This window comes from Lithobates pipiens, unplaced genomic scaffold (genome assembly GCF_037356315.1).
Source record: "Lithobates pipiens isolate NorthernLeopardFrog02 unplaced genomic scaffold, aLitPip1_a1.2 Scaffold_23, whole genome shotgun sequence".
NCBI lineage: Eukaryota > Metazoa > Chordata > Amphibia > Anura > Ranidae > Lithobates > Lithobates pipiens.
In genome coordinates, this window is record NW_027507785.1 from 89,556,554 (window position 1) to 89,583,251 (window position 26,698).

The following is a 26,698-nucleotide window of genomic DNA, read 5'->3' on the forward strand; positions in this document are numbered from 1 at the left end:
AGGCATACTTTCTCCTCCAAACTTTCTAAACAAAGGGTCGGTTTATTGTCCAGACCTTAGGCAGGGGCAGAGTGGCCAGTGGAAGTAGAAAATTCCCCAGCATCAGTGGGACTAAAAAAAATTACTTAGTGCCTGTAGTCAGTAGAAGGAGGAATAGCGCCTAATTGTTTATATCAGTGGGAGGAATTATGCTCCATTGCTGGTGTCAATGAGAGAAAAAGTGTCCCATCACTGGCGTCAGTGGAAGGAAAAATGTCCCATTGTTGGTGTCAGCGAGAGGAGTTGTTCCCCACTGTTGGTGTCAGTGGAAGGAATGGTGCTCCCTTGTTGGTGTCAGTGGGATGAATAGTGACCTGAGGGCCAGAAAAAGGCAAGCAAAGGGCCGCAGTTTGGATATCACAGGACTAGGTAATTAGGGGGAAATTGTATATACTTGATGCACAGAGAGGTGGTGTAGAAGAGAAATAGTGCTGTGTTCCATAAGATGGACAAGTTTGATTCTTGAATTGCACCCTGTGCTGGTCAAATACGTGGTTACATATGTTTACATGTTTGAAACTTATATACTGTATGTTGCAAATGTTAAAATTTGTCTCAGGTATGCATAGAATTATCACAACTGGATGTCTGAATTTACAGACACAGAGTTTGCAGTGGGATATACTCTCATGGCGCCTATGTTTCCACCTGTTTTGATAAAAGTCTTTCTTTTCTTTTTGGCAGATTGGTGCTTTTTACCTTAATCTTGGTGGAGCTCCTGAGGGACCTGCAGGTACAGGAAAGACTGAAACTACCAAAGATTTGGCCAAGGCCCTGGCTGTGCAGTGCGTGGTATTCAACTGCTCTGATGGTCTGGACTACTTAGCGATGTCAAAGGTATGTACTGACTCTATATGGCCGTATATGGAGAGAGCAATGTGTTTCATAGTTAGCTAGGTTGAATAAAGACACCAGTCCATCCAGTTCAACCTGTGTGTGCCTACAATTGTCCCTATCCCTATATGTTCATGACATATTTTATAAAAAAAAACAAAAAAGCAAAAAAACACATATATACAGTAGCACACCCACCATTCAACAAAGTGTAAATGATTATTGCTTCCAGAGATTAAAGCTAAATTCTAGACACACTTCTACATATGCAGTTGAAACATACGGTATAGGAACTGTTTACCTGCCAAAGAATTTGTAACTCTGTGCAGCCAGTCTTTTGATCCAGACACTCCTGCCAAAACAGAGTAGCCAGATCCTTAGCAATCCACTACAGTTATAGGACTACTTATTCAAGAACATTGATCAGGACAAACCCCCTGCAGCACCACATTGATGAGTGGTCTCCTCTTCTATGCATGCTCAGAGAAGTCATATGTTCATGCATGAGTGGTTGGTTGACTGCTGGCCCTCCCTCATTCAGTGTGTGCTGTGTGGATATTTCTAGGAGGTTAATATCAAAACCATTTCAGGTATTTACACAGGTGATATTCAATTTTTATTGACTGTATACTGCATAAATTGGTGTTATATATACCTTCCCGGGGGTTCATCTTCAACAACAGCAGTAACAGGCATGTTGCCAATGCTTCTAAGCTTCTGAGGATGAGAGGCAAAGCAATAGATGCACCCCTTTCCTATTCACAACCTGTGTGTTCATATTACAGCTGGTAAATAATCTGCTGCCTGCACCTCCTATAGGCTTATAAAAAGAGAGAATGTAAACATTTTACATAGGTGTACAGAGATCGTTATTAGAATTAGTGGTCTGCTTTATGAAATATGGGCCTTTTTTCTTTTAGGGTTATGCTTCAAAACTTGATCACCAGATTATCCCTCTGTAATATGATTGTTTAGGTGTTTTCTTTTTTATTCTAGTTCTTCAAGGGTTTGGCATCATCTGGAGCATGGGCGTGCTTTGATGAATTTAACCGTATTGAGTTGGAGGTGCTGTCTGTTGTGGCCCAACAGATCCTCTGTATCCAGAGAGCCATTCAGACAAAAATGGACATATTCAACTTTGAAGGCACTGAATTGAAACTCAACCCAAACTGCTTTGTTGCTATTACTATGAACCCTGGTTATGCAGGGCGATCTGAGCTGCCTGACAACCTCAAGGTAAAATTAAAGTTAATTTAGATTCATTTTCTTTGGGCCTCAGGATTAATGACATTCTATCTTTCTAGTTAAGTTATAGCCAAACCTATCTGAACCAAGCTTCTTTTAATGCTAGAGTAATTTTGATAACCATTAGTGAACCAGGGGAGGTAGGAGGAAGTGGTACCAAGCTCATTAGAAGAAAATCTGAACGAAGCCTCCTTTTAATGTCATGAATGCCTTTATTAACCAAAAGTAAGGCTGGGCAGGTGGGAGGGAGTGGTACCAAGATCAACATCTACAAGAACATATGAAGCAATTCTCCAATAATGTGATAAGTGGCCTCATTAAAGAAGGGCAGGGCTGGGGAGGTGGGATTAAATGGCTTTTTATAAGAAAAGGTTAATGTTTGCTTATAGCTTAAGCAGTCTATGAAGTTGATTTACTCAAGGCAAAAAGACTGCTCACTTTGCAAGAAGAGTTGAACTTTACAAGTGTTTAGTGAATGAGGTGAAGCTCTGCGGACCTCCATCATCCAAACATATGCACAAAAATATCCCCTGCACGTCATTGGGTATTCATTACAAAGTGAAGCTTCAATATATTCACAAAGTTCTGGGGGAAATTCCCTTGCAGCGTGAAACTTCAATTGTAAAGTGAACAGTGTATTATTTGCCTTTGACAAATCAACCCCCTTATTTTTTGATCTAATAAGATAGGAAAGGGTTTGTTTGTCATTGGTCACAGCAGATTTATTTAACAACAGTTTCCTCTGCTATCTAGGCTACATTTTTAGGATCTAGTATTGATCCCACCACTTTTTACTTTTACCTAACTTTTTACTTTTAGTAATTGCTTTATAAATATACATTGTTTATTACAGGTTCTTTTCCGGACTGTAGCTATGATGGTTCCCAATTATGCACTGATTGCAGAGATCTCACTTTATTCATATGGGTTTCTACATGCAAAGCCTTTATCAGTCAAGATCGTAATGACATATAGACTATGCTCTGAGCAGCTATCCTCCCAGTTCCATTATGATTATGGCATGCGTGCAGTAAAGGCAGTGCTAGTGGCTGCTGGAAACTTGAAGCTGAAATTCCCCAATGAAAATGAAGATATTCTAGTAAGTGCAGACTTGGTAACAAATTTTAACTGTATAAACCCCAAATAGAGCCATGTACAGTGAGTAGAGAAAAGAATCACCCCCCTTTAATGTAATCAAAGTTTTTGTTTTATCCTGCTGTATTTACTAGTGCAACTTATAACATCCTAGTGAAAGATATAACTTTAATTACAGCTTTTAGTCTGATGGGATATGTCTCTGCTAACTTTGCACATCTAGACTTTACAATATTTACCCACGCTTCTTTGCAGAACTGCTCATGTTCAATTAAACTTGATGGTGACTGTTTGTGGACTGCAATCTTTAAGCCATTCCACAGATTTTCAATGTGGTTCAAGTCTGGGCTTTGACTAGGCAAGGAGTGGCCAACCCGTTGCCCCGTAGAGCTCTCTGATGTGGCCCACGACCTCCTGCTCTGGAATGGTGGGTTAGCGAGCCCAGATCACAGGTTGCCGACCCGTCATACCACAGCATCAGTGTTGTTAATGAAGCTGGTGGTAGAGGAAGAAAGTGGCTGCAGAGCAGAACTACATAAGCCGATGCTTCCTGTACAGTGCCGGCTTTTGCCACAGGCAGAGTCTATGGCAAAGTTCAGTTAACCCACAGGATAGACACAGATGCATTATGCTGCTCGCGGTGTGGGTAAACCGCAGCACATCAGTGTGAAAGCAGTTTTGGCCCTTTTCACATGATCGGCCCTACCCAATAGGACCTCAATTCACCTTTAGAGCGGCAGATGTAAACAGAATTTTGTCCATTTACTCCCGCCTGCCTCCAATCCAATCCTAAAAATCAGATAAAAAAAAAATAGAAGGGAATTCGTCCCCTTCCATCTAGGTGGATCGGATCGGAGGGCCTATAGAATAGCCGTGACCTGTCATCCACACGCTCCGCTCATTGTGACCCGCGACTTGTTACCAAGTTGCTTAAGTGGCCCTCGCTGTTAAAAAGGTTGAGCACCCCTGGACTAAGCCATTATTATAATTATACAGGATTTATATAGCGCCAACAGTTTGCGCAGTGCTTTACAACATGAGGGTAGACAGTACAGTTACAATACAATTCAATACAGGAGGACTCAGAGGGTCCTACTAGTTGGAGCTTACAATCTAGGAGGGAGAGTCAAGGGATACAAAAGGTAATAGCTGTGGGGGAGGCGGTGATGGAGAAAATTAAAGTACAGTTGTCAGGTGGGGGCAGAATAGGCTTCTCTGAATAGATGGGTTTTTAGGGATTGTCTAAAAGCCAACAGAGTAGGAGATAATTGGACAGCTTGGGGTAGGGAGAGGCTCGGGAAAAATCCTGAAGGCGAGAATGGGAGGATGTGACAAGGGAGCTATAGAACAGGAGGTCTTGGGCAAAATGAAGAGAATGATTAGGTTGGTATTTTGAGACTGGGCTAGTGATGTAGCTGAGGGCAGAGTTGTGGATGGCTTTGTAAGTTGTTGTTACTATTTTGAATTTAACTCGTTGGGTGAGTGGGAGCCAATAGAGGGATTGATACAGGCCATCGTTCAACCATTGTGTGGTCATTTTTGCTGTGTGCATTGAGTTTTTGTCATGTTGGAAGGTAAACTTTCTTCCCATTGACAACTTTCTGGCAGAGGGCAGCAGATTTTCCTCAAGAATTTGATGGTATTTTGCCCCATCCATTTTTCTTCTATCCTGACAAGTGCTCCAGTCCCTGCTGCAGAGAAACGCCCCCATACCAGCATATTACCATCTCCATGCTTTACTGTAGGAATGGTGTTATTTGGGTGGTTATGTATCGTTTGGTGCTGAGGCCAAATAATCTCATCAGACCATAACACCTTTTTCCATGTGGCCTCAGAATCTTCAAGTGGTGGTCAGATGAGGCTAAAACTGAATTATTTAGTCTTCATCAGCTCTATTGAAATTTAGACCTAAAACCTACAAGATGAATTTGAGATACCTAAACAAATGTTTTTCCAATATTCATGCCATGTACACACGAGTGGAATGTCTGACAGAAAAAGTCAGACGGGAGCTTTTCATCGTATATTCCGATCATGTGTATGCCCCATCAGACTTTTTACATCTAAAATTCTGACAGACCTAGAAATAGAACATGTTCTAAATATTTCCGACGGAACCAATTCCTATCGGAAAAACTGCTCGTCTCTATGCTGTTCCCGACGGACCAAAAACGACGCATGCGCTGAAGCAAGAATGAGACGGAAGCTATTGGCTACTGGCTATTGAACTTCCTTTTTCTAGTCCAGTCGTATGTGTTTTATGTCACCGCATTCTTGATGGTTGGACTTTGGTGTGATCGTGTGTATGCAAGGCAGTTTCAGCGGAATTCCGTCGGAACTCAGTTGGAAAAACCTTCAGAGTTTATTCCGACTGGAAAACTGGTCGTGTGTACAGGGCATGACAATTACAACATGCTCTATTAGCACAGCTGAAATTAAGAACATGGACATATGCTTATGCCCCCCTACTTACATACAGTATCTCACAAAAGTGGGTACACCCCTTACATTATTGTAAATATTTTATTCTATATTTTCATGTGACAACACTAAAGAAATGACACTTTGCTACAATGTAATGTAGTAAGTGTACAGCTTATATAACAGTGAAAATTTGGTGTCCCTTCAAAATAATTCAACACACAGCTATTAATGTCTAAACCACTGGTAACAAAAGTCAGTACACCTCTAAGTGAAAATGTCCAAATTGGGCCCAATTAGCCATTCCCCCCCCCCCAGTGTCATGTGACTCATTAGTGTTATAGGGTCTCAGGTGTGAATGGGGAGCAGGTGTGTTACGTTTGGGTTTATCACTCTTACTCTCTCATACTGGTCACTGGAAGTTCAACATGGCACCTCATGGCAAAGAACTCTCTAAAGATCTGAAAAAAATAATTGTTTCTCTAAATAAAGATGGCTTAGGCTATAAGAAGATTGCTAAGACCCTAAAAACTGAGCTGCAGTTTAACAGGACAGGTTTCACGCAGAACAAGTCTCGCCATGGTCGACCAAAGAAGTTGAGTGCAGGTGCTCAGCGTCATATCCCGAGGTTGTCTTTGGGAAATAGACAGATGAGTGCTGCCAGAATTGCTGCAGAGGTTGAAAGGGTGGGGGGGTCAGCCTGTCAGTGCTCAGAGCATACACTGCACACTGCAACAAATTGGTCTGCATGGCTGCCGTCCCAGAAGGAAGCCTCTTCTAAAGATGATGCACATGAAAGTCTGCAAACAGGACATGGATTACTGGAACCATGTCCTGTGGTCTGCTGAGACCAAGATAAACTTATTTGGTTCAGATGGTGTCAAGCGTGTGTGGTGGCAACCAGGTGAGGAGTACAAAGACAAGTGTGTCTTGCCTACAGTCAAGCATGGTGGTGGGAGTGTCATGGTCTGGGGCTGCATGATTGCTGCTGGCATGAATGCCAGCGTGTACTGTGACATACTGAAGCCGAGCATAATCCCCTCCCTTCGGAGACTGGGCCACAGGGCAGTATTCCAACATGATAATGACCCCAGACACACCTCCAAGATGACCACTACCAAAAGAAGCTGAGGGTAAAGGTGATGGACTGGCCAAGCATGTCTCCAGACCTAAACCCTATTGAGCATTTGTGGGGCATCCTCAAACGGAATGTGGAGGAACGCAAGGTCTCTAATATCCACCAGCTCCGTGATGTCGTCATGGAGGAGTGGAAGAGGACTCCAGTGGCAACCTGTGAAGCTCTGGTGAACTCTATGCCCAAGAGGCTTAAGGAAGTGCTGGAAAATAATTGTGGCCACACAAAATTTTGACACTTTGGGCCCAATTTGGACATTTTCAGTTAGGGGTAAACTCACTTTTGTTGCTAGTGGTTTAAACATTATGGCCTGTGTGTTGAGTTATTCTGAGGGGACAGCAAATTTACACTGTTATACAAGCTGTACACTCACTATTTTACATTGTAGCAAAGTGTAATTTCTTCAGTGTTGTCACATGAAAAGATATAATAAAATATTTACAAAAATGTGAGGGGTGTACTCACTTTTTGTGAGATACTGTAGGTAGTCACCACAGAAACTAAGCAAGGCTTGAGCCATACAATATACAAAAAGGAATACAAAAAAGAAGGGTCCCAAAAGGTGACCCCAAAATCGGACTTTAGACAGCACAGTAAACATTAGGGATATAGAAAAATAATATTTATTGAAATATAGAAACATACATAGCAAATGGTAGAAAAAAGACCATAAACAAACAGATCCCCTTCTTCCCCCTGAAAAACACTTTAGCACCACTGCACTCCAACCATTGTCTGCAGTACAAACATTGATGGGAACGCCAACGTTTTGTAGTTGTCACAGTAACAGTAGGTAGAGGGAATCTTTCAAAGGTAAAACCTATTCTTTTTTTTTTTTTTGTCAAAAGTTTTTTTTATTACGTTTACAGGTAATAACAGGTATGTCAATAACACATGTAAGGAAAATACAATAAAGAAATAATGAAACTCAGCAGTATACAAAATGTACCTATTTTTCCATCCGTCTGGCGGATCGGATGAAAATGGACTCTACGGTCTGTCTTCATCCAATCCCCCATAGAGGAGAGCGGTGCTCTGACAGCTCCATCCCTGCACAGTGTGCAGAGACAGATCTGTCATCTGCCTGCTCAGCGTGGATCAATGGAGCAATCCCCCCGCTGAGAAAAGCGGAGCCCGTACACGGACATGTCCGTGTGACAGGGCCCTAATAGGGATCCATTTACTACTCTAAACAATGAAAAGGTTTTGGCTTTACTTTAAATGAACTTATTCATTATATGAAAGAGACAGTGAAATCTCCTGACTTTTGCTTAATTTATATTCTCCATATTTTTCTTTCCTATTTTAGCTCTTGCGATCTATTAAGGATGTAAATGAGCCGAAGTTCTTATCTCATGATATCCCATTATTTAATGGAATTACCAGTGACCTATTCCCTGGCATTTGTCTGCCTGAAGCGGACTATAAAGTAAGTTGTTTTAAATTTAACTAACGTAAAGTATGTTTGTTTTTCCTGGCTATTGTTTCAGATTTGCTGCTTTGATTTGACAATTACAGTATCTAGTAACCTAACTTTGTTGAAAACAATATTGTTCTTATATGATGTATTGCATACTGTTATAATTTGCATTGGCAATAGAGGGTAAAGCAACAGGTTTTCTTTGATGTCCTTCTACCCATCAACACATGCTCACCTTTCCAGCAAAGAAAATACCTTGTACTTCGGAGTATGGAGGGGCATGTGACTCATTTCAGCAACACCAGTGCATGGTGATTGGACAATGAGTAATACATGGGAGTATAGTGAGTCCAAAGTCCTGTATAGGCATTAACTGAAGTGATTCGGAGCTTACACAGGGCTGTCCTCTCCTGGCAGCTGATTGGATCATTGTGGGAATGACAGAAAGGTAAGTATGTGCTTCGGGGGGGGGGGGGGGGTAAAATAAGGAAAACCTGTTAATTAGCTCTCTGTTGACAATGCACAGGTTAACGTTAAAGCAAAAAAAGGCCAAATTAATGAATTAACATAAAGATGTATGAACGTTTTCCAGGATTTGCTGGAGTGTGCTCATGAGTGCTGCATTAAACACAATGTTCAGCCGGAGAAGGTGTTCTTGGATAAGATGATACAGACCTATGAAATGATGATTGTCAGACATGGGTAAGAGTTTACTGAACATCTCTTTTGAGCATTGATGGCTATGATATAACCAAGGAAGTATAGAAGGAGCAACTGCTTCTTGGTTTGTGAGTTCAGGGAACTCAGCCAGGACCGTTTTCCCTCTTATCTATCAGCAATAACTTTCATTGCATTTTGTACAAAATAAAGCGCTATAAGCCCTTGTACACACGGTCGGACATTCCAATGGAAAATGTCCGATCGGACCATGTTGTCGGATAATCCGACTGTGTGTGGGCTCCATTGGACTGTTTCAGTCGGAATATCCGACCGACAAAGTTTTAGAGCTGGGCTATAAAAAATTCCGACAACATGATTCGATCGGACTTCGTCCGATTGTTTGTAGAGAATTCCAGTCGGACAAAGTGCCATGCATGCTCAGATCAAATTCCTAGACCAAAGCTATTGGCTACTAGCCTGAACGTAGTCCCGTCGTAACGAAATAACGTTATCACGTTACGAACGATCGGATTTTCCGACAACTTTATCCGACTGTGTGTATGCAACATCAGTTTCGGACAAAATTCGGACAAAATTTGTCGGAATGTCCGACCGTGTGTGCAAGGGCTTAGATTTCCACACATTTTCTAAGGTGTGTAGCATCTTTATGAAAAAATAGGGATTAGAGATCACCAATAAACCTTATAAAGGAACAGCATGGACTTAAAATATCAACTTTATTGAATATGGTTAAAATTAAATAGTGCAACTAATTAATTTTAACCATATTCAATAAAGTTGATTTTTTATGTCCATGCTGTTCTTTTATAAGGTTTCTTGATGATCTCTAATCCTCATTTTTTCATATTTATGCATGACCTTAAGGAACCACACCTGTTTGATGTGGGCCTCAGCATAGGGATACGGTTCTGATTTTGAACTACCCTATGCACTAATTAATTATTGGTCTGCCTGGGTGTCTTTTTATACATGTTTTTGAGTGTAGCATCCTTATTATGATTGACAGATAAATCCTTTTTACCTTTTTGTATTAAAAATTAGCACACCAACATTGCATAGTATGGTGAACATTATGTTTCTATCTACAGTTTTATGCTGGTTGGAGAGCCTTTTTCTGGAAAAACAAAAGTTCTCCATGTACTTGCTGATACTCTGTCTCTTATGAATGAACGAGGGTGCGAGGAAGAAAAAGTAATCTACAGAACAGTGAATCCGAAATCCATCACTATGGGACAGTTGTTCGGACAGTTTGATCCAGTGTCACATGAGGTATGTCTACAGTCTCAATTTTAGGATGTTTAGTGAAAATTCCTTCCCTGCTTGAATGGTATATACTGTACAACACTAATCGCTGATTTACATCAGATGCACGTTGCTAATTTGACATTAAATACCATTGTTATGGCAACAGATAGCTGCCAAACCTCTGTATTTTTTTCAATGCTGGGCGGTCCGCTTTAAGATAAAAGTGGTCTCCGCGGCGGATTTGCCGCTAAATCACTTTTATTGGCAGCTGGAGAGTTGTGTCTCGGTCGTCTCTGCTGCTTACCGGATCCGTCGGTAGCGGCGGAGACAATCCGATGCTTTTCCCTAATGGTCTGGAAGTCGAGTGAGGGAATGATAGCTCCCACTTGACGCTATGCCTTTGAAGGACCAGAGCGACGTCAAACGTCACTTCCACCCAACGGCCTTAAAGGGTCAATTTTTTTTTATTGCTTTTAAGTGTAAATGTGAGATCTGAGGTCTTTTTGGCCCCAAGTCTCACATTAAAGAGGTCCTGCCATGCTTTTTTTTTTCTATTACAAGGGATGTTTACAATCCTTGTAATAGGAATAAAAGTGATCCAAATTTTTTTTTCAAAGGGATAGTGTAAAAAAAAAAGAAAAAAGTAAAATAAATAAGAAAAAAAATGAAACAATTTAAAGCGCCCCGCCCCTCCGTGCTTGTGCTCAGAATCGAATGCATATATAAGTCGCGCCTGCATATGTTAGGTAAACCGCACATGTGAGATATTGCCACGATCAAGAGCAATAATTCTAGTAAAAGACCTCCTCTCTAACTCAAAACTGGTACCCTGTAGACATATTTAAACGTCGCCTATGGAGATTTTTAAGGGTTAGAGTTTGTCGCCATTCCACAAGTGTTTTTTAAGGCTGACAGATACTTGGATGGCAAAGGATTGAGTGCAGGATACCCGGAGCTCCTCTCAGACACTTCTGCTGCCACTCACATCCGGACACGCCCCCGCCATTCCACAAGTGGGCGCAATTTTGAAGCATGACATGTTGGGTATAAATTTACTCGGCGTAACATTATCTTTCACAATAGAGAAAAAAATTGGGCTGGCTGGCGTTGGTCTTCAGTTGCTGTTGTGTTCTTACTGAACTCCTTAGTTTCCCTGTGCCTTTATGGAGGAATGGTCTGCCCGCAGGCATATTTGCCTTTAATTTGTCCCCCGCTATACAGTATATGCTTCTATATGGAGATTCTTAAATATATGTAAGAGTTAGCCCCTGTACACACGGTCGGAGATTTAGACAACCAAATCCGTCGGATTTTGTCCGTCGGATCTTGTCCGAAACTGTTGCATACACACGGTCGGGCAAAGTTGTCGAAAAATCCGATCTTTCAGAACGCGATGACGTATTTCGTTACGATGGGACTACATTCAGGCTAGTAGCCAATAGCTTTGATGTAAGAATTTGATCTGAGCATGCGTGGCACTTGGTCCGATCAAAATTCTCTACACATGATCGGAGTATGTCCGATCGGACCAGTTTGTCGGAAAATATTTCCAACAAGTTGGAAAATTGGGTCCGACGGATATTCCGACGAAATCAGTCCAATGCATACCACACACAGTCTGATTATCCGACAACACGGTCCGATAGGACACATTCCGACGGATTCTCCGACCGCGTGTACAAGGGCTAAGAGTTAGAGATATATTAGGACCGCACTTTACAGAGTCTTGGGGAGGCAGTGCGGCCTCCACATATATTTGCAAATATTTGTAACGAAACCCTCTGCTGCAGCCTAGTAGCTGTTTGTTTATGTTTACACCCCACCCCCCCGGCCCCCCAAATGAGTCATTCAGTAGGCAATAACAGCAGCGCAGGCACAGAATGAACTCCGGCTTTAGTCATACTGAATGAATTTGTCCGAATGGGGATGTAGCCAGTAATAACAACCCATTAGAAGCAGTATGCCTTTCCAATTGTATCCACAAATAATAGCCTGAGTTCTATTTTAAATACATTTGTTGAAAATATGTATAAAGGTCCTAAAAGTTAATTAAGATATTAAAAAAGGGTATCAACTATATTATTTATTCAATCATGCTAATATAGGGTTTTCATGCTTTTACAGTGGACTGATGGCATTGTTGCAAACACATTTCGTGAATTTGCATTATCTGAGACCCCAGAAAGGAAGTGGGTAGTGTTTGATGGCCCTATCGATACATTGTGGATAGAAAGTATGAACACAGTACTCGACGATAATAAAAAGGTAAAATAATAGACAAACAAACATATACTGTATGTATACTGTACACTATGGTCTAAATTGTTGTCTTTGTCCACAGCTTTGCTTAATGAGTGGTGAGATTATTCAGATGTCAGCACAGATGAGTCTCATCTTTGAAACAATGGACCTTTCCCAAGCTTCGGTATGTCTTCCATTGCCTTGTGGGAACCATTATTTTCTCAGTTGATACATAAACATTCAAATAATTGACTTTTCTCCTATCTGCAGCCAGCCACGGTAAGCCGTTGTGGTATGATCTACCTGGAACCCCTGCAGCTAGGATGGGAACCCCTGGTGAAGTCTTGGCTCAACACTCTGCCTGAGGCCTTGAAGACAAAGGAACATTTGGCTCTGTTAGAAGACCTTTTCCAGTGGCTAATACGACCAGCTTTACGATTCCTTAGGAAACAGTGCAAGGTGCAATTCTGCTGTTCTAGACTTTTGACTATAGACGTTTGTACTTGATTGTTCTTTTTTGTTATTATTATTGTCTCAGCTTCATTGCATGTCTATGTTTGTGTATAAAAATAAAAATAAATAATTATGCCTATGTGCCCTGGGGGGAAGATGGGGGTAAATTAAGAATAGAATCACTTTTTTTTCTTTACAGGTACATTTTTCAAGTACTATTAGGCATTGTTTTTTACAGGGGGAGGCAGTCTGCATCTAATAGGCAGGCCTTAAGTTTTACTGCAAGGTCGTTTTTAACTACATACTGTATACTGTATTTAAAGATTCACAATATTTTTTCAGTATGGTTGACCTTTACTTGTGCTACTGTGAACTACAGATATATGTGGACACAATTTTACACCTCAGATGTCATATGTGTAATTTCCATGTGGTTAACTTTAACTTTATGGTTAACTATGTTTAGCTTATGTTGCCTTTCCACAAATGTTACAAGACATGAAAACCATTATAGTCTTTCTGTTCTCATCCCCCTTCCTAGAATGTATGGTCTTCTACTCACCCTGTCCTGCAAGGTAACACTGACTAGATCAACCATTTGTCAAAACGTTTCTTCCTTTTAACTTACAAGCTTCATAGGAATTAATGGGAGTGCAGAGTACATGCAGCGGCCCAGACAGTAACATTTCAACAAGCAGCTCTGCAACTTAGTCAGTCAACTTAGTCATCCCCGATCAATGGATCGGGGATGGGTGAAAATAAGACTTGCAGGAGAAATTTAAATGCACTTTAAGGGTGCAGTCACATTGGGGCCGATTAAACTGAACCATGCCCAAGTTTGATTCTCCTCGCTCTCCACTCCGTTGCTAGTCTACACTCACATTAAACAATTGAGGAAGTGCTCCTGGGCACACTCCCTTGCTAACCAGACCAGTGATCCCTGCTATAGTACACAGTCCTCTATGGAAAGAATTGTGCTCCAACATGGTTTGTACTCACACTGAAGCACACTGTACTGGACAGCAAATGAACTGCGCCCAGGACCACCTCTTCCAAGTGGTCCCGGGCACGGTATACTTAACCGAACCCAGACACGTTTAAGAGCACTCACACTATACAAATGATCTGGCCCAGGGGGCTGAACTGCATCCAGGACTGGTTCAATGTGCTAATGTAAGTGCACCCTTAGTTGTGAGCAGAAATCCTTCGAACCTAATAATTCAAAATGTATTTATCTCCCTGGACAGGAACTGGTGGCGACTAGTAATAGCAATGTGGTGATTTCACTTACCCGGCTTTTTGAGATGCTCATTTTTGATGCTGTGAAAGAAGAACCTACTAATAAGAGCATTCGTATTTGGATTATGGTAAGCATGTGATTCAGCCTGCAATTATGATGAGTTTGAGACACTTTTTTAAGTGTACTGTATAGCTTAATTGAGAATGTAGTTAACAATTTTAGGGCTTCAACATTTGGCCAGTAAGAGTGAACATGAATTTACAGTGAATTAGCAACAGAGACCACGATAGAGACACAGTTCCCCCAGTCCCCATTCTACTTTAAAATGTTTTTTCTTTCTATAGTCCTGTTTGAGAGATTTTGCTTACTTCACGTAACCACACAAGAAGTGAAGGAAAATCTTCTCAAGAGTTGAAAGCAACTATAAAGTGGTTCTGACCCTTCCACAGTCAGTCTAAATTAAGCAAACATTTTGGCTGGAGTTTTGCTGCAACATAGAAACTCTAGTAATAAATGGGGAGATAAAGCATCACTTCACTCTCTCAATCATCATTGACTATTTTGAATCTTTATGCTACTAGTATTAATAAATAGATAGAAAAGTATATCATATTTACTTATTTTAAACAGTTTTTTTTAAATTTCTTCAGTTACTTCCTGGTTTCCAGGCCTAGGCGACTGATGTCATGCATCCCAGGAGTCTTCAGGCTCCTACATCACCCCTGCCCATTGAAATGAATGGGCAGGGGTGCCAATCGCCTGAAAAGCGCTTCGGCATGCAACACAACATGAGTGCTATTAACCCTTTCCTCGGCCGATAGTGGGGTTTAAAAGCGCTCCGCTAGTGGCCGGCGTTAGCGGTAAAGCACCACTTGTTTTAGCAGTGGTAAAGTGCCGCACTAAAACTAGTGGCATTTTACCGCTAACGCCCCAGTGTGAAAAGGATCTAAAAATTAATCAAATACGTTTTTGCTAGTGTGCTGCTCAGATACAGCGTAGTTCTGCTTTAATTTGTCCAATCTTCTATTATTCTGCATAGTTTTCCAGTCTAATTCTACAACCCACCAGGGCAACCTTTCAATGTTGTAGGTGGAAATGCTTTTACGTGTTCCTGCTTCTTCTGCCTTCCATTGTCTTAGTAACCCTTGAATATCTCTCTTCTAGGCTTGCTTTGCTTTCTCCATGGTGTGGTCTATTGGTGGCTGCTGCGATGCTGACAGCCGGAGCAAGTTTGATGCTTTTCTCAAGGAGATTACAGCAGGGAAAAATAAGCAGGATCCGGTCCCATCATCTATAGGGAAATGGGAATGTCCTTTTGATGATAAAGGCCTGGTATATGATTTCATGTATGAGGTAAAGTATATTTATGAAACCAAAAAAGTTTATATGAAGCTAACTGCTTCCAAAAACCACAGCAATCAGTCAAGAATCATCTTTCATTGCTCTGACCATCCTACGCTGTAAAATCAGACATTTGATTGATTTCTGTTGGTTACCTTGCACAATCGAACTTTACATAATTTGTGTACTGTTCCTTCAGTTTGTAGGATGCCTAGGATACCTAATCAGGGAAAGACTACACTCAGAGAGTTCTAGATATTATAATTTATCTTGTGGATTTTATGTAGGTTAACATTGATGAAAGAAGATGGTTTGCTTAGGAACTGATAAGAGATATAACACTTAGTATTATACAGTGTCACCAGGCTTGGGCCCTTATTAGTGTAAGACTGCTTCCGTTGAATGGGTGGCAGTTTATGCTAAATCAGGGCGACCATATAATGCTATTGTGAAGAGTCTCATGTTGCTGGTCCAGATATGGGAATGTTTCCTCAGAAGCAGGCCTTGTCCCTGAGCTGATCCTACTTTCCAGGAACCTTTCCCTGCACTATGCACTTTCCCTAACCAACAGAGTCTCTGTCCCTGACCTACTACTAATTTCAGGCATGAACACATGATGCGTGTACTCTATTATATAGGGTCCCACACCAAGATGGCAGCTAGTGATCCCAAGAGATTGCAGCATCTAATCCGACAGCTGGCTCCTCTGAGATACTGAGTCCATAGGGGGCCATTCCCCTAGCAGACTCCACTACATCTGTAATAATGGCAATGTGCCACCTATAGAACAAAGGGGGACCTGCACCTGCCTTTCACGTTTATACCCTTGTTTAAAATTATTCTGAAACGATTCTTTTTAATCTTTAAAATAATTTTTTTATTGTTCAGTTTTCTTGATCTATCATTAAACATGTAAAGGTTCCCTTTACACAAAGCCACAAATTATGGCAGAGGTGCTGATGCAATTGTGTAATGCTCTGTACACACGGTCGGATTTTCTGACGGAAAATGTCCAATCAGATTATGTTGTTGGAAAATCCGATCGTGTGTGGGCTCTATCGGACTTCTTCCGTCGGAAATCCCAAGGGAAAAAGTTTGAGAGCTGGATCTAAAATTTTCCGACAACAAAATCCAATCTGACTTTTTCCGATTGTTTGTAGAGAATTCTGACGGACAAAGTGCCACACATGCTCAGATTAAATTACCAGACCAAAGCTATTGGCTACTAGCCTCTACATAGTCCCGTCGTACGCAATAAACGTCACCACATTCCGAACGATAAGATTTTCCGACAACTTTGTCCGACTGTGTGTATGCAAGACAAGTTTGGCACAAAATCCGTCGGAAAAAATCTGATGGATTTTGTTGTCAAAATGTCTGACTGTGTGTACAAGGCATTAGTCTCTCATCACATAGAATAAAACATTACTAAAGTAGGTTACCTATGAGCATTAGAATCCTTATAGGCAGAGTTGACCAAATATAATATAAATATAAAAGGCAGATGCCAAACTTTATTACAAATGTCATAAAAAAGAACCATGGGTCAATGAAAAGTGTCATAGTTACAAAGACAGTGACGTAAAAGTACAACATTACACCATACATACCTATACCCTGTTAGTCTGAGATACACCAAAAGAACTGCCAGTAATCACATGACTTGTTCAGTCTGGGTATAATCAGGCAAATCCCAACATGTTTTGGAAAAGAGGTTTCCTTCTTCAGGGGAGAGATCCCATCTCTCTGATGTTCTGTTCTTCAACTACATAATTTCTGGACCATTTTTAATCTTTACCTTTTTTTCTAGTTGAAAGGCAGGGGTCGCTGGGTTCACTGGAATGAATTTATCAAAGGCACAAATGTGGGGGATAAAAACACCAAAATTCAAGATATCATTGTCCCAACCATGGATACTGTCAGATATACATTCCTCATGGACATGTCTCTCAAGTACTCTAAGTAAGTCTTCTGTTTTTCTGTGTCAATCACTGGACACTGAATACCTGTAATGTGAAAGCTGTGTCCCAAAAAGCACAAGCAGAAAGCAAAGGACTAGTCACCAGTGCTGCCTTTAGCTTCATTGCAGCTGATCTTTTACCCATCATTTATTTGCCATGCCTTGTTCTGCACTGTGTCTCTGTGTTGGGTTGGTCATCTTGGTAGAGATAGAGCTTTGATTACTCGTATCAGAGAAAGCACAATTAACATTTGTAGATCTTTTTTGTATAATATATTAGATCTTCACTTTTTAATTTCAGTTCCACATTAATACAAACTGTAATTTAACCGGTAATCTTTTTGCTATTTAACTGACTATTTTCCTTTTTTGTTAGGCCCTTGCTATTTGTAGGACCAACTGGTACAGGTAAATCAGTGTACGTGAAGGACAAGTTAATGAACAATCTTGACAAGGATACATTTTTTCCCTTCTTCATTAATTTTTCTGCTCGGACCAGTGCCAATCAAATTCAGGTTTGTAGAATTTTGATGGAATGCTTTTCTCTTGGATTCCTCTGTAAAATCGACAGTTACCATATCCTTTGCTATATTGACCTTTGAAACAGGAAAAAAATAAGTACAAGTTGTATGAATATATGTTATTATAATGAACCGTTTTCTTGCTTCAATTTGTCTGATCATAACTTCAGACTGGGTTGTCCCATATGAGATAAATCACTTATCTGATATGCTCAGCTATGTGAGTACATTGCAGCTTAAGCTATGGAGCCTGTAATCAAAATTATTTTTTTGACAGGCAAAAACAGATAAATGTGTGGAAAGAATTTGCATTTGCAGGCTACATAAGAAACCTGACAAAAAATATATTTTTTTTAATTGCATTTTTTAAATTCTGATAATGGAAAATGTAAAAAGAAAATATGTCTAAAACTATTATATTCCCTTTAAAGCCTATCACTGTTTAGTATATTAACCTCTTAACCTGTGAATTTTCAAGCTTCAACAAATATACTAATCAATCAAAATTCTTCCAGAATATTGTTATGGACAGACTGGATAAAAGACGGAAAGGAGTATATGGTCCTCAGATGGGGAAGAAATGTGTAATATTTGTGGATGACATGAATATGCCAGCATTAGAAAAATATGGTGCACAGCCACCTATTGAGCTTCTGAGACAGTTCTTTGACCATGGAAACTGGTAATTTCAAATTTAGAAACATTTTTCCAATAGTGTTTAGGATTGTTTGTAATTTATACAAATATTCATGTAAACTATAATCACATCCTCAGGTATGACCTAAAGGACACCTCCAAAATCACTCTGGTTGATGTGCAGCTAATTGCAGCTATGGGCCCTCCGGGCGGTGGGAGAAACGCAGTGACGCCTCGATTTTTGCGTCATTTCAACATTTGTACTATCAACACATTTAGTGATGAGACCATGGTGCGCATCTTCTCAGCAGTTGTGGCATTCTATCTGAGAAATAACGAATTTTCCCCTGAATTCTTTACAGTTGGGAACCAAATTGTGAATGGCACAATGGAGGTAAGGAAAAGTTGTCAATCAGAACATAAACAACGTTTTTGAATAGGAATGCATCACTTGGCAGTGGTGAAGACGAATGCAGAGATATTGACCTTTACTGTGTATAGTTTTCTGTTGCACATCAATTTTCGGATCATGCAAACTATTTAGAAGACTGCTCATTTTTATTAACTTGTATGACCATTAGAGGGGAGGACTGGGCAGGTGAGATTTCACTTTCTGGGCAAGTACAGGTATATGTAGGACTGGTGGCCCTTTAGTTAGATATTCCCTCATTCAACACCAATCAAAGCAGGGACTGCAGCCGATGACAGCTACTGAGTGTTATAATGCTAGCAAACTCCAGTTTAGGACCTGTGGTCACAGTTTAACAGAGCAAAGTCTTTAAATATTTACCTCCTTTGCAGAGCATTGCAGTAAATCCCAACTACTCTGATACAAGGCTCTCCTCACCTCTCACATGGCTCCAAGAAGTCCCATGATCCATGAATATAAAAAGCAGACAAGCAAAAATGGAGCTGCTCAACTTCAGAGTCCAAGGTGCATTTATTGGTGTCACCCGATACAGAGAAAATCCACCTGCTGTTCTTATGCGTTTCACTCCAACAGGAGTTTGGTCATAGAAACTCTATGACTAAGCTCCTGTTGGAGTGAAATGAATAAGAGGAGCAGGTGGATTTCTTTTGTATTGGGTGATACCAATAAATATTAAATTCTTTGACGCTGAGTGGCTCCATTTTGGTTTTCTGCTTTGCAGGGCATAGATATTGAAATGTTATACAACCAAGTGCAGAAAGCTACAAAGATAGTCAAGTGAGTTCATACCTTTTCCATAGAGTAGCACCACATCTCGTTCAACTTTCAAAGTGTTTATATATTTAAAATTCAGCTCTTATAATCCCTCATGTTTATCATATAAATATGTGAAAAGGCATTTTGCAATAACCCATTGTGAGGGGGTTCGCTCGGTAGCGGGTGTGTGTGACCCCCTGGATGGGTTCACAACACAAAGTCAGGCACAGCAGACAGCGGTGTAGGTGCAAAAAACAAAAGATCCGGTTTATTTAGGCTACATGCAGTGATACATATAACAGCCAAACAAAATAAAACAAGAAAATAAATCCTGGTCAGCTTGACCTCTAACTACACACGTAGACTCCCTGTCTAACAACTGGGTGCAGCCTTGTGCTGCCCCAGTCCCTGTCTCTATTGTAGGGGTTTGCCACACAGGCGTTAACTCACTGCACAGAACAGATCTCAGACTCCCCAGTCTATACACACAAAACTGGTTCCAGGATGGAGCATCTCCCTATGCATGCTGGGGTTTTTTGTAGAGGTCTTAATGAGCCCACTTACTACAGCTGGGCTCATTAACTCTTCCCCTCTAATTGTAAAAGTCTGCATAAAGCCTAAATCTAGGACACACATATTTCCCATCCTGAATACAACCAGGTGATTTTACCTGCGTGCTGCCACATACCCCCCCCTCTTGTTTCAACCTTGGGGTTGTAACACAAGCAGCCAGACACGCATGTATCCGAGACAAAGCATCCACATTCCCCATTTTAACACCAGGGCGATGCTTAACTGTAAAGTTAAATTCCTGTAGGGCCAGGAACCACCTATTTACCCTTCTATTGGTCTCCTTGTTTTGAGCCATCCACTTTAAAGGAGCGTGATCAGTCACCAGGTCAAAGTGCCTACCTAGCAGATAGTACCGAAGGGAATCTAGAGCCCACTTCACTGCTAAACATTCCTTCTCAATCGTGGAGTAATTTACCTCATGGGACTTTAACTTCCTGCTGAGGTAAATGACTGGGTGCTCTTCCCCGTTCCAGACCTGGGATAACACTGCTCCTAACCCAACGTCTGACGCATCAGTTTGTACAACAAAGTCCTTAGAGAAGTCTGGTGAGTACAACACTGGCTGGCTACATAAGGCTGTTTTTAAGGACTGAAATGCTTCCTCAGCCTCTGGGGACCATTTAACCATAACAGATTCTTTCCCTTTTGTCAGGTTGGTGAGGGGCACAGCCTGAGAAGCAAAATGGGGAATGAATCGTCGATAATAGCCAGCGATTCCCAGAAAGGCTCGTACCTGTTTCTTGCTGTTGGGACGTGGCCAACTCTGTATGGCCTCGACTTTATTGACTTGGGGTTTTATCACCCCCCTCCCAATAGTGTACCCAAGATATTTGGCCTCCTCCTGTCCAATGGTACACTTCTTTGGATTGGCCATAAACCCAGCTTCCCGGATAGAGTCTAGGACTGCTTGTACTTTTGGCAAATGTGAGACCCAGTCTGTGCTATGGATAATCACATCATCCAGGTAAGCTGCAGCATATTTATGATGGGGCCTCAGAATCTTATCCATTTTCCGCTGGAATGTTGCCGGTGCATTCTGTAACCCAAAGGGCATTCTCTTATATTGAAATGCCCCATCTGGGGTTACAAACGCAGTTTTCTCCTTGGCCGACTCGGCCAGGGGAATTTGCCAATACCCTTTGGTGAGATCAAGAGTTGTCATATATCGGGCTGTTCCCAGCCCGTCAACCAACTCATCTATACGTGGCATGGGGTAGGTGTCAAATTTTGTAACTTTATTTAATTGTCTAAAATCGTTACAAAACCGCCAGCTCCCATCAGGTTTGGGCACTAGTACAATAGGACTGGACCAGTCACTTTGGGACTCCTCTATCACACCCAATTCCAGCATCCTTTGAACCTCCCCACGTATTGCCTCCCGTCGGGCCTCTGGTATTCTATAAGGTTTTAGTTTTACCCTTTCTCCTGGCGGGGTGATAATGTCATGCTCTACACCAGATGTTTGTCCCGGAAGCTCAGAGAAAATCTCTTTGTTACGAAGTACAAACTCTTTAACCTCCTGTTGTTGGGGTTTCGATAAGGTGTCTGCTATTCCAACCTCAGGAACTAAGCAATCAGGCTGTACTTGTGACAAAGTCTCTGCGACTAGGGATTCCCTATCCCTCCAGGCTTTCAGCAGATTGACGTGATAGATCTGCTCCGGCTTTCGCCTTCCTGGCTGTCTAACCCTGTAGTTCACCTCACTAATTTTTTCAATTACTTCATATGGACCTTGCCATTTGGCCAGAAATTTGCTTTCAACCGTAGGGACTAGCACCAAGACCCTATCCCCCGGGGAAAAAGTACGTGTCTTGGCCCCACGGTTGTACACTCTCTGCTGTGCTAACTGCGCTTGGGTTAAATGTTCCTTTACAATTGGCATTACCTGTGCAATTCTATCCTGCATCAGGGCGACATGCTCAATCACACTCCTGTGAGGAGAACTCTCATTTTCCCAAGTTTCCTTGGCGATATCCAGCAGCCCTCTTGGGTGTCTCCCATAGAGCAACTCGAAGGGTGAGAAACCCGTAGAGGATTGGGGTACCTCCCTAATGGCAAACATCAGATAGGGTATTAGACAGTCCCGATTCTTTCCATCTCTATCCACCACCTTCTTTAACATTTGTTTTAGGGTTTTGTTGAATCTTTCAACCAACCCATCTGTTTGGGGGTGATACACAGATGTACGCAATTGTGTCACTTTGTACAACTTGCATAGTTCTTTCATAACCCGGGACATAAAGGGTGTACCTTGGTCCGTAAGCAGTTCCTTACAAATACCCACGCGGCTAAAAACAAGGGATAGCTCTTTGGCTATGGTTTTGGCCGAGGTATTTCGGAGAGGAATTGCTTCCGGATAACGGGTGGCATAGTCCAATATAACCAAAATGTACTGATGCCCCCTAGCAGACTTCATTATCGGACCTACCAAATCCATTGCGATCCTCTCAAAGGGGACCTCAATGATAGGAAGAGGTACCAGTGGGTTACGGAAATGTGGCATAGGTGCCGACTTCTGACACACAGGGCAGGAGGAACAATACTTTTCTATTTCCTTCATGACCCCAGGCCAATAGAATCTCTGCAATACCCTCTCTCTGGTTTTTTCGGTCCCCAGATGACCTCCCAGAATGTGCACATGGGCCAATTCTAACACCAACTTCCTGTAAGGTTTGGGCACCACAAGTTGCTCAATGGTTTCTTCTGCCCTTTGAGCCACTCGATATAGCAGGTCCCTTTCCATAGTGAAGTAAGGATAAGGGCAAGTCTTATCTGGGTTCACTAACTCGCCATCTATTTTCACCACATTTTCCCGTGCCTTTATTAGGGTGGGGTCTTTTAACTGTTCTGTGGCAAAATTTTCCCTGTGAACCTCAAGATCCGAAAACTCCACAGACGGCATGTTTTCATCTGAGGATGTTGGCTCCTCCCCAGTTTCTCGAGTTTCCCCCGCCAATACCGACAAGGGAAATTCAGGAGAGTCCTCACCACTCCCAGAGGAATTCTGGTCATCTTCCTGGTTTATAGGGGCACCAATGGGGGCCTCAGGACAATCCCAGAGTTCCCAGAATTTTGGAAAATCCCTTCCCACAATAGCATCATGTGGTAACTGAGACACTAACCCCACCTGATGAGAGAGGTTTCCTTTGGGGGTCTCAAAAAACACCGAAGTTACAGGATACTCTCGGGTGTCCCCATGCACACAAATAACAGCCACCCTGTTCTTCCCAGAGACCTCTGTAGTAACTAATTCAGCTTTTATCAATGTTACCAGGCTACCTGAATCTAGCAACACATCAACATGTCTACCATTAATACACATTTTACATAAATGTTTCTCAGGTCCCCGAATGGCAGTGCATGCAACTGTCGCAAACAGCGACTGACGTCTCTCCCTTATAAAGTCACATTGCATAGGCTCATCCACAACTGGGCAATTGGCTGCAATATGTCCCTCTTGCCGGCAGCGGTAGCAAATAATTTTTTTCCCTGCCTCTTGCAGCCTGGGCTTCCTGGGCTGCTCCCGCCAGACCTTAGGTAGAACTCCCACCCTCTCACTCTCTCCACCCTCACCCCTTGGAGTCATCTTACCCGCCACTGGGGATGATCTGGTCTTAGGGGGGAAAGTCCGTGAGTCCCTGGAAGAGGTGGTCAAGTTCTCTGTAGCCAAGTACCTCTCAACCAGATCCACAAGTTTATCTGCATTTTCTGGGTCTCCATGGCTTACCCATTTTTGGATGGCAGTAGGAAGAGCTCTCAGGAAACGATCCATAACCACACGTTCCACAATGTTTGGTGCGGTCAAAGTCTCTGGCTGCAGCCACTTCCTGCTCAGGTGAATGAGATCATACATTTGAGACCTGGGAGGTTTTCCAACCTGAAAAGTCCAGTTATGCACACGCTGAGCCCGGACTGCCAGGGTGACACCCAGCCGTGCCAATATTTCTGCTTTTAGCACCACATAGTCTTTTGCTTGGTCAGGCTCTAGGTCATAATAAGCTTTTTGCGATTCCCCAGTTAACAGAGGGGCCACCAGTCCAGCCCATTGCTCCTTAGGCCACTTTTCCCTTTCAGCAGTCCTTTCAAATGTGGTCAAAAACACCTCCGGATCATCCTCTCCAGTCATTTTTGTCAGTAAATGGCTCACACCAAAGGTTGCGGTATTATTGTACCCACTTGCTTCATTGGTCTGCGGACGTTGCTGTATCAATGTCTCTATTTGCTGTTGAAAATTCTGCTCTTGCTTCTGCAACAGGTCTATGAAGCGGGCTTCAGATCGCTGCTGGGCTTGTTGTTGAGCTGCAAGGTTCTTTTGTAAAGCTGCATTTGTTTGCTGCTGATTTGCATTTGCTTGCTGCTGGTTTGCATTTGCTAGAGCCAGCTGTCTCAGTATCTCCTCCATTCTGGCCTTAACAAAAAAAAAAAAAAAAAAAACTGCCCGCATTCTCCACCAACTGTGAGGGGGTTCGCTCGGTAGCGGGTGTGTGTGACCCCCTGGATGGGTTCACAACACAAAGTCAGGCACAGCAGACAGCGGTGTAGGTGCAAAAAACAAAAGATCCGGTTTATTTAGGCTACATGCAGTGATACATATAACAGCCAAACAAAATAAAACAAGAAAATAAATCCTGGTCAGCTTGACCTCTAACTACACACGTAGACTCCCTGTCTAACAACTGGGTGCAGCCTTGTGCTGCCCCAGTCCCTGTCTCTATTGTAGGGGTTTGCCACACAGGCGTTAACTCACCGCACAGAACAGATCTCAGACTCCCCAGTCTATACACACAAAACTGGTTCCAGGATGGAGCATCTCCCTATGCATGCTGGGGTTTTTTGTAGAGGTCTTAATGAGCCCACTTACTACAGCTGGGCTCATTAACTCTTCCCCTCTAATTGTAAAAGTCTGCATAAAGCCTGAATCTAGGACACACATATTTCCCATCCTGAATACAACCAGGTGATTTTACCTGCGTGCTGCCACACCATATTTTTTAGGACAACACCCACCTTTCACCATGGCAACCAATCGATGTGGCACTGGGTCACAACTTGAGTGCTGCACTTTCTTTAGCCCACAGGAAACCGGCCCCTACCCTAAAAAGGCCAGTTGGTTGTATTTGCACCCGCAGGTCAATGTTCCTTATCCTGCCCTAACCATTGTCCATTAAACACAACTGGTCTCATTGCTTAATAGCTGTAATAAAAGTTTATACTGTGCATGTAGAGCAGTCCAGTTTTAGTTGTTATTAGACATTGATAGCTGAGAAATAAAATAGGGAATCTAACCTGATGGCTAGAGAACAATGTGACTTTTTCAGGCACTTTGATAAATGAGGTTTACATCTAAGATCTGTTACTAAAACAGATATGAAATCTAGGTGAGGATACAGGATCTTCTCTGAACTGAGTTTACTATTATAAGGGGAAAATACAGACATCTTTCAACTGACTTAATTAACAAAAATGCATTCTAGTTAACTGCTTCATAGCCTCTCTCCTAACATGACTGAAAACAGATATTCATTTATAATAAAGATGTGTTCATTTACAGATCACTTACAAAACATTTTAGGCCCTTAATATATGGAGGCATAGTAGATGTACTATAATCCTATACATTGGTTTGATTGGTTGGAGGGCTTTGTAGCCAGTAGCCTCTCCCCAGTCAAAATTAGCTGGTAACTTAAATTCACATGTGACATTCAACTACACCGAACGTTAAATGTTATTGTGATATATAACTGGACCTGTTTTTTATTTTTTACTGATTTACTAAAATTAATATTTTTTTTTCTGTGTTTGCCAACCTTAGGTGTATAAAAAGGCCATGGAGAACTTGCTGCCCACCCCGGCCAAATCCCATTACACTTTTAATCTTCGGGACTTCTCTCGGGTGGTTCAAGGGTGCCTTCTTATCAAGAAAGAAGCTGTAGAGAACAAGCGTGTCATGGTGCGATTGTTTGTCCATGAGGTGCTACGAGTATTCTATGACCGCCTAGTGGATGACAAGGACCGGTCCTGGCTATTCAATCTGATAAAAGATGTAGTTAAAGAGCATTTCAAGGAAAATTTTGAAACTGTCTTTGAACATCTAAAACAAGGAAATGAGCCTGTAAGTCTTTTTTAACTTCTCTTTTCATGTATTCGCCCTATTTGTTTGGAAGATTTTGTACTTTCAAATGATTATAGGTTGAGATTTTAAGCTGTTTATTGAGGGACCTTGACAATGAGGTTATAACTATAGTCATCAGAGGGGCAGCATAATTATTTACAGTATACTGGCAGAAGCAGCATTTAATTAAACATTTGTTATTCAGTAAATAATTAAGGTACTGTCTTAGGTTTTAGAGCTGTTTTTGCCATTCAGCGCACTGCCAGTAATAATTATTAGGGTAGCAGATCACAATTTTCAAAAGGACAAGAAGAAAAGAA

The 26,698-nt window shown here is 41.8% G+C and overlaps 1 protein-coding gene across 2 annotated transcripts in view; it reads left to right on the forward strand.

The window, feature by feature from the left end:
- The window catches only part of DNAH12 (dynein axonemal heavy chain 12), a 186,091-nt gene that overhangs the window by 77,952 nt on the left and 81,441 nt on the right, over positions 1-26,698 (forward strand). For both annotated transcript variants that reach the window (XM_077452022.1, XM_077452023.1), the window contains exons 26-41: positions 724-876; positions 1,870-2,109; positions 2,972-3,217; positions 8,079-8,198; positions 8,782-8,891; positions 9,959-10,139; positions 12,240-12,380; positions 12,457-12,540; positions 12,627-12,815; positions 14,057-14,176; positions 15,214-15,402; positions 17,201-17,352; positions 17,727-17,865; positions 18,387-18,553; positions 18,646-18,901; positions 26,079-26,378. In XM_077452022.1, the coding sequence (XP_077308148.1) occupies positions 724-876; positions 1,870-2,109; positions 2,972-3,217; positions 8,079-8,198; positions 8,782-8,891; positions 9,959-10,139; positions 12,240-12,380; positions 12,457-12,540; positions 12,627-12,815; positions 14,057-14,176; positions 15,214-15,402; positions 17,201-17,352; positions 17,727-17,865; positions 18,387-18,553; positions 18,646-18,901; positions 26,079-26,378 (2,787 nt within the window). The remainder of the gene's footprint in view (positions 1-723; positions 877-1,869; positions 2,110-2,971; positions 3,218-8,078; positions 8,199-8,781; positions 8,892-9,958; positions 10,140-12,239; positions 12,381-12,456; positions 12,541-12,626; positions 12,816-14,056; positions 14,177-15,213; positions 15,403-17,200; positions 17,353-17,726; positions 17,866-18,386; positions 18,554-18,645; positions 18,902-26,078; positions 26,379-26,698) is intronic.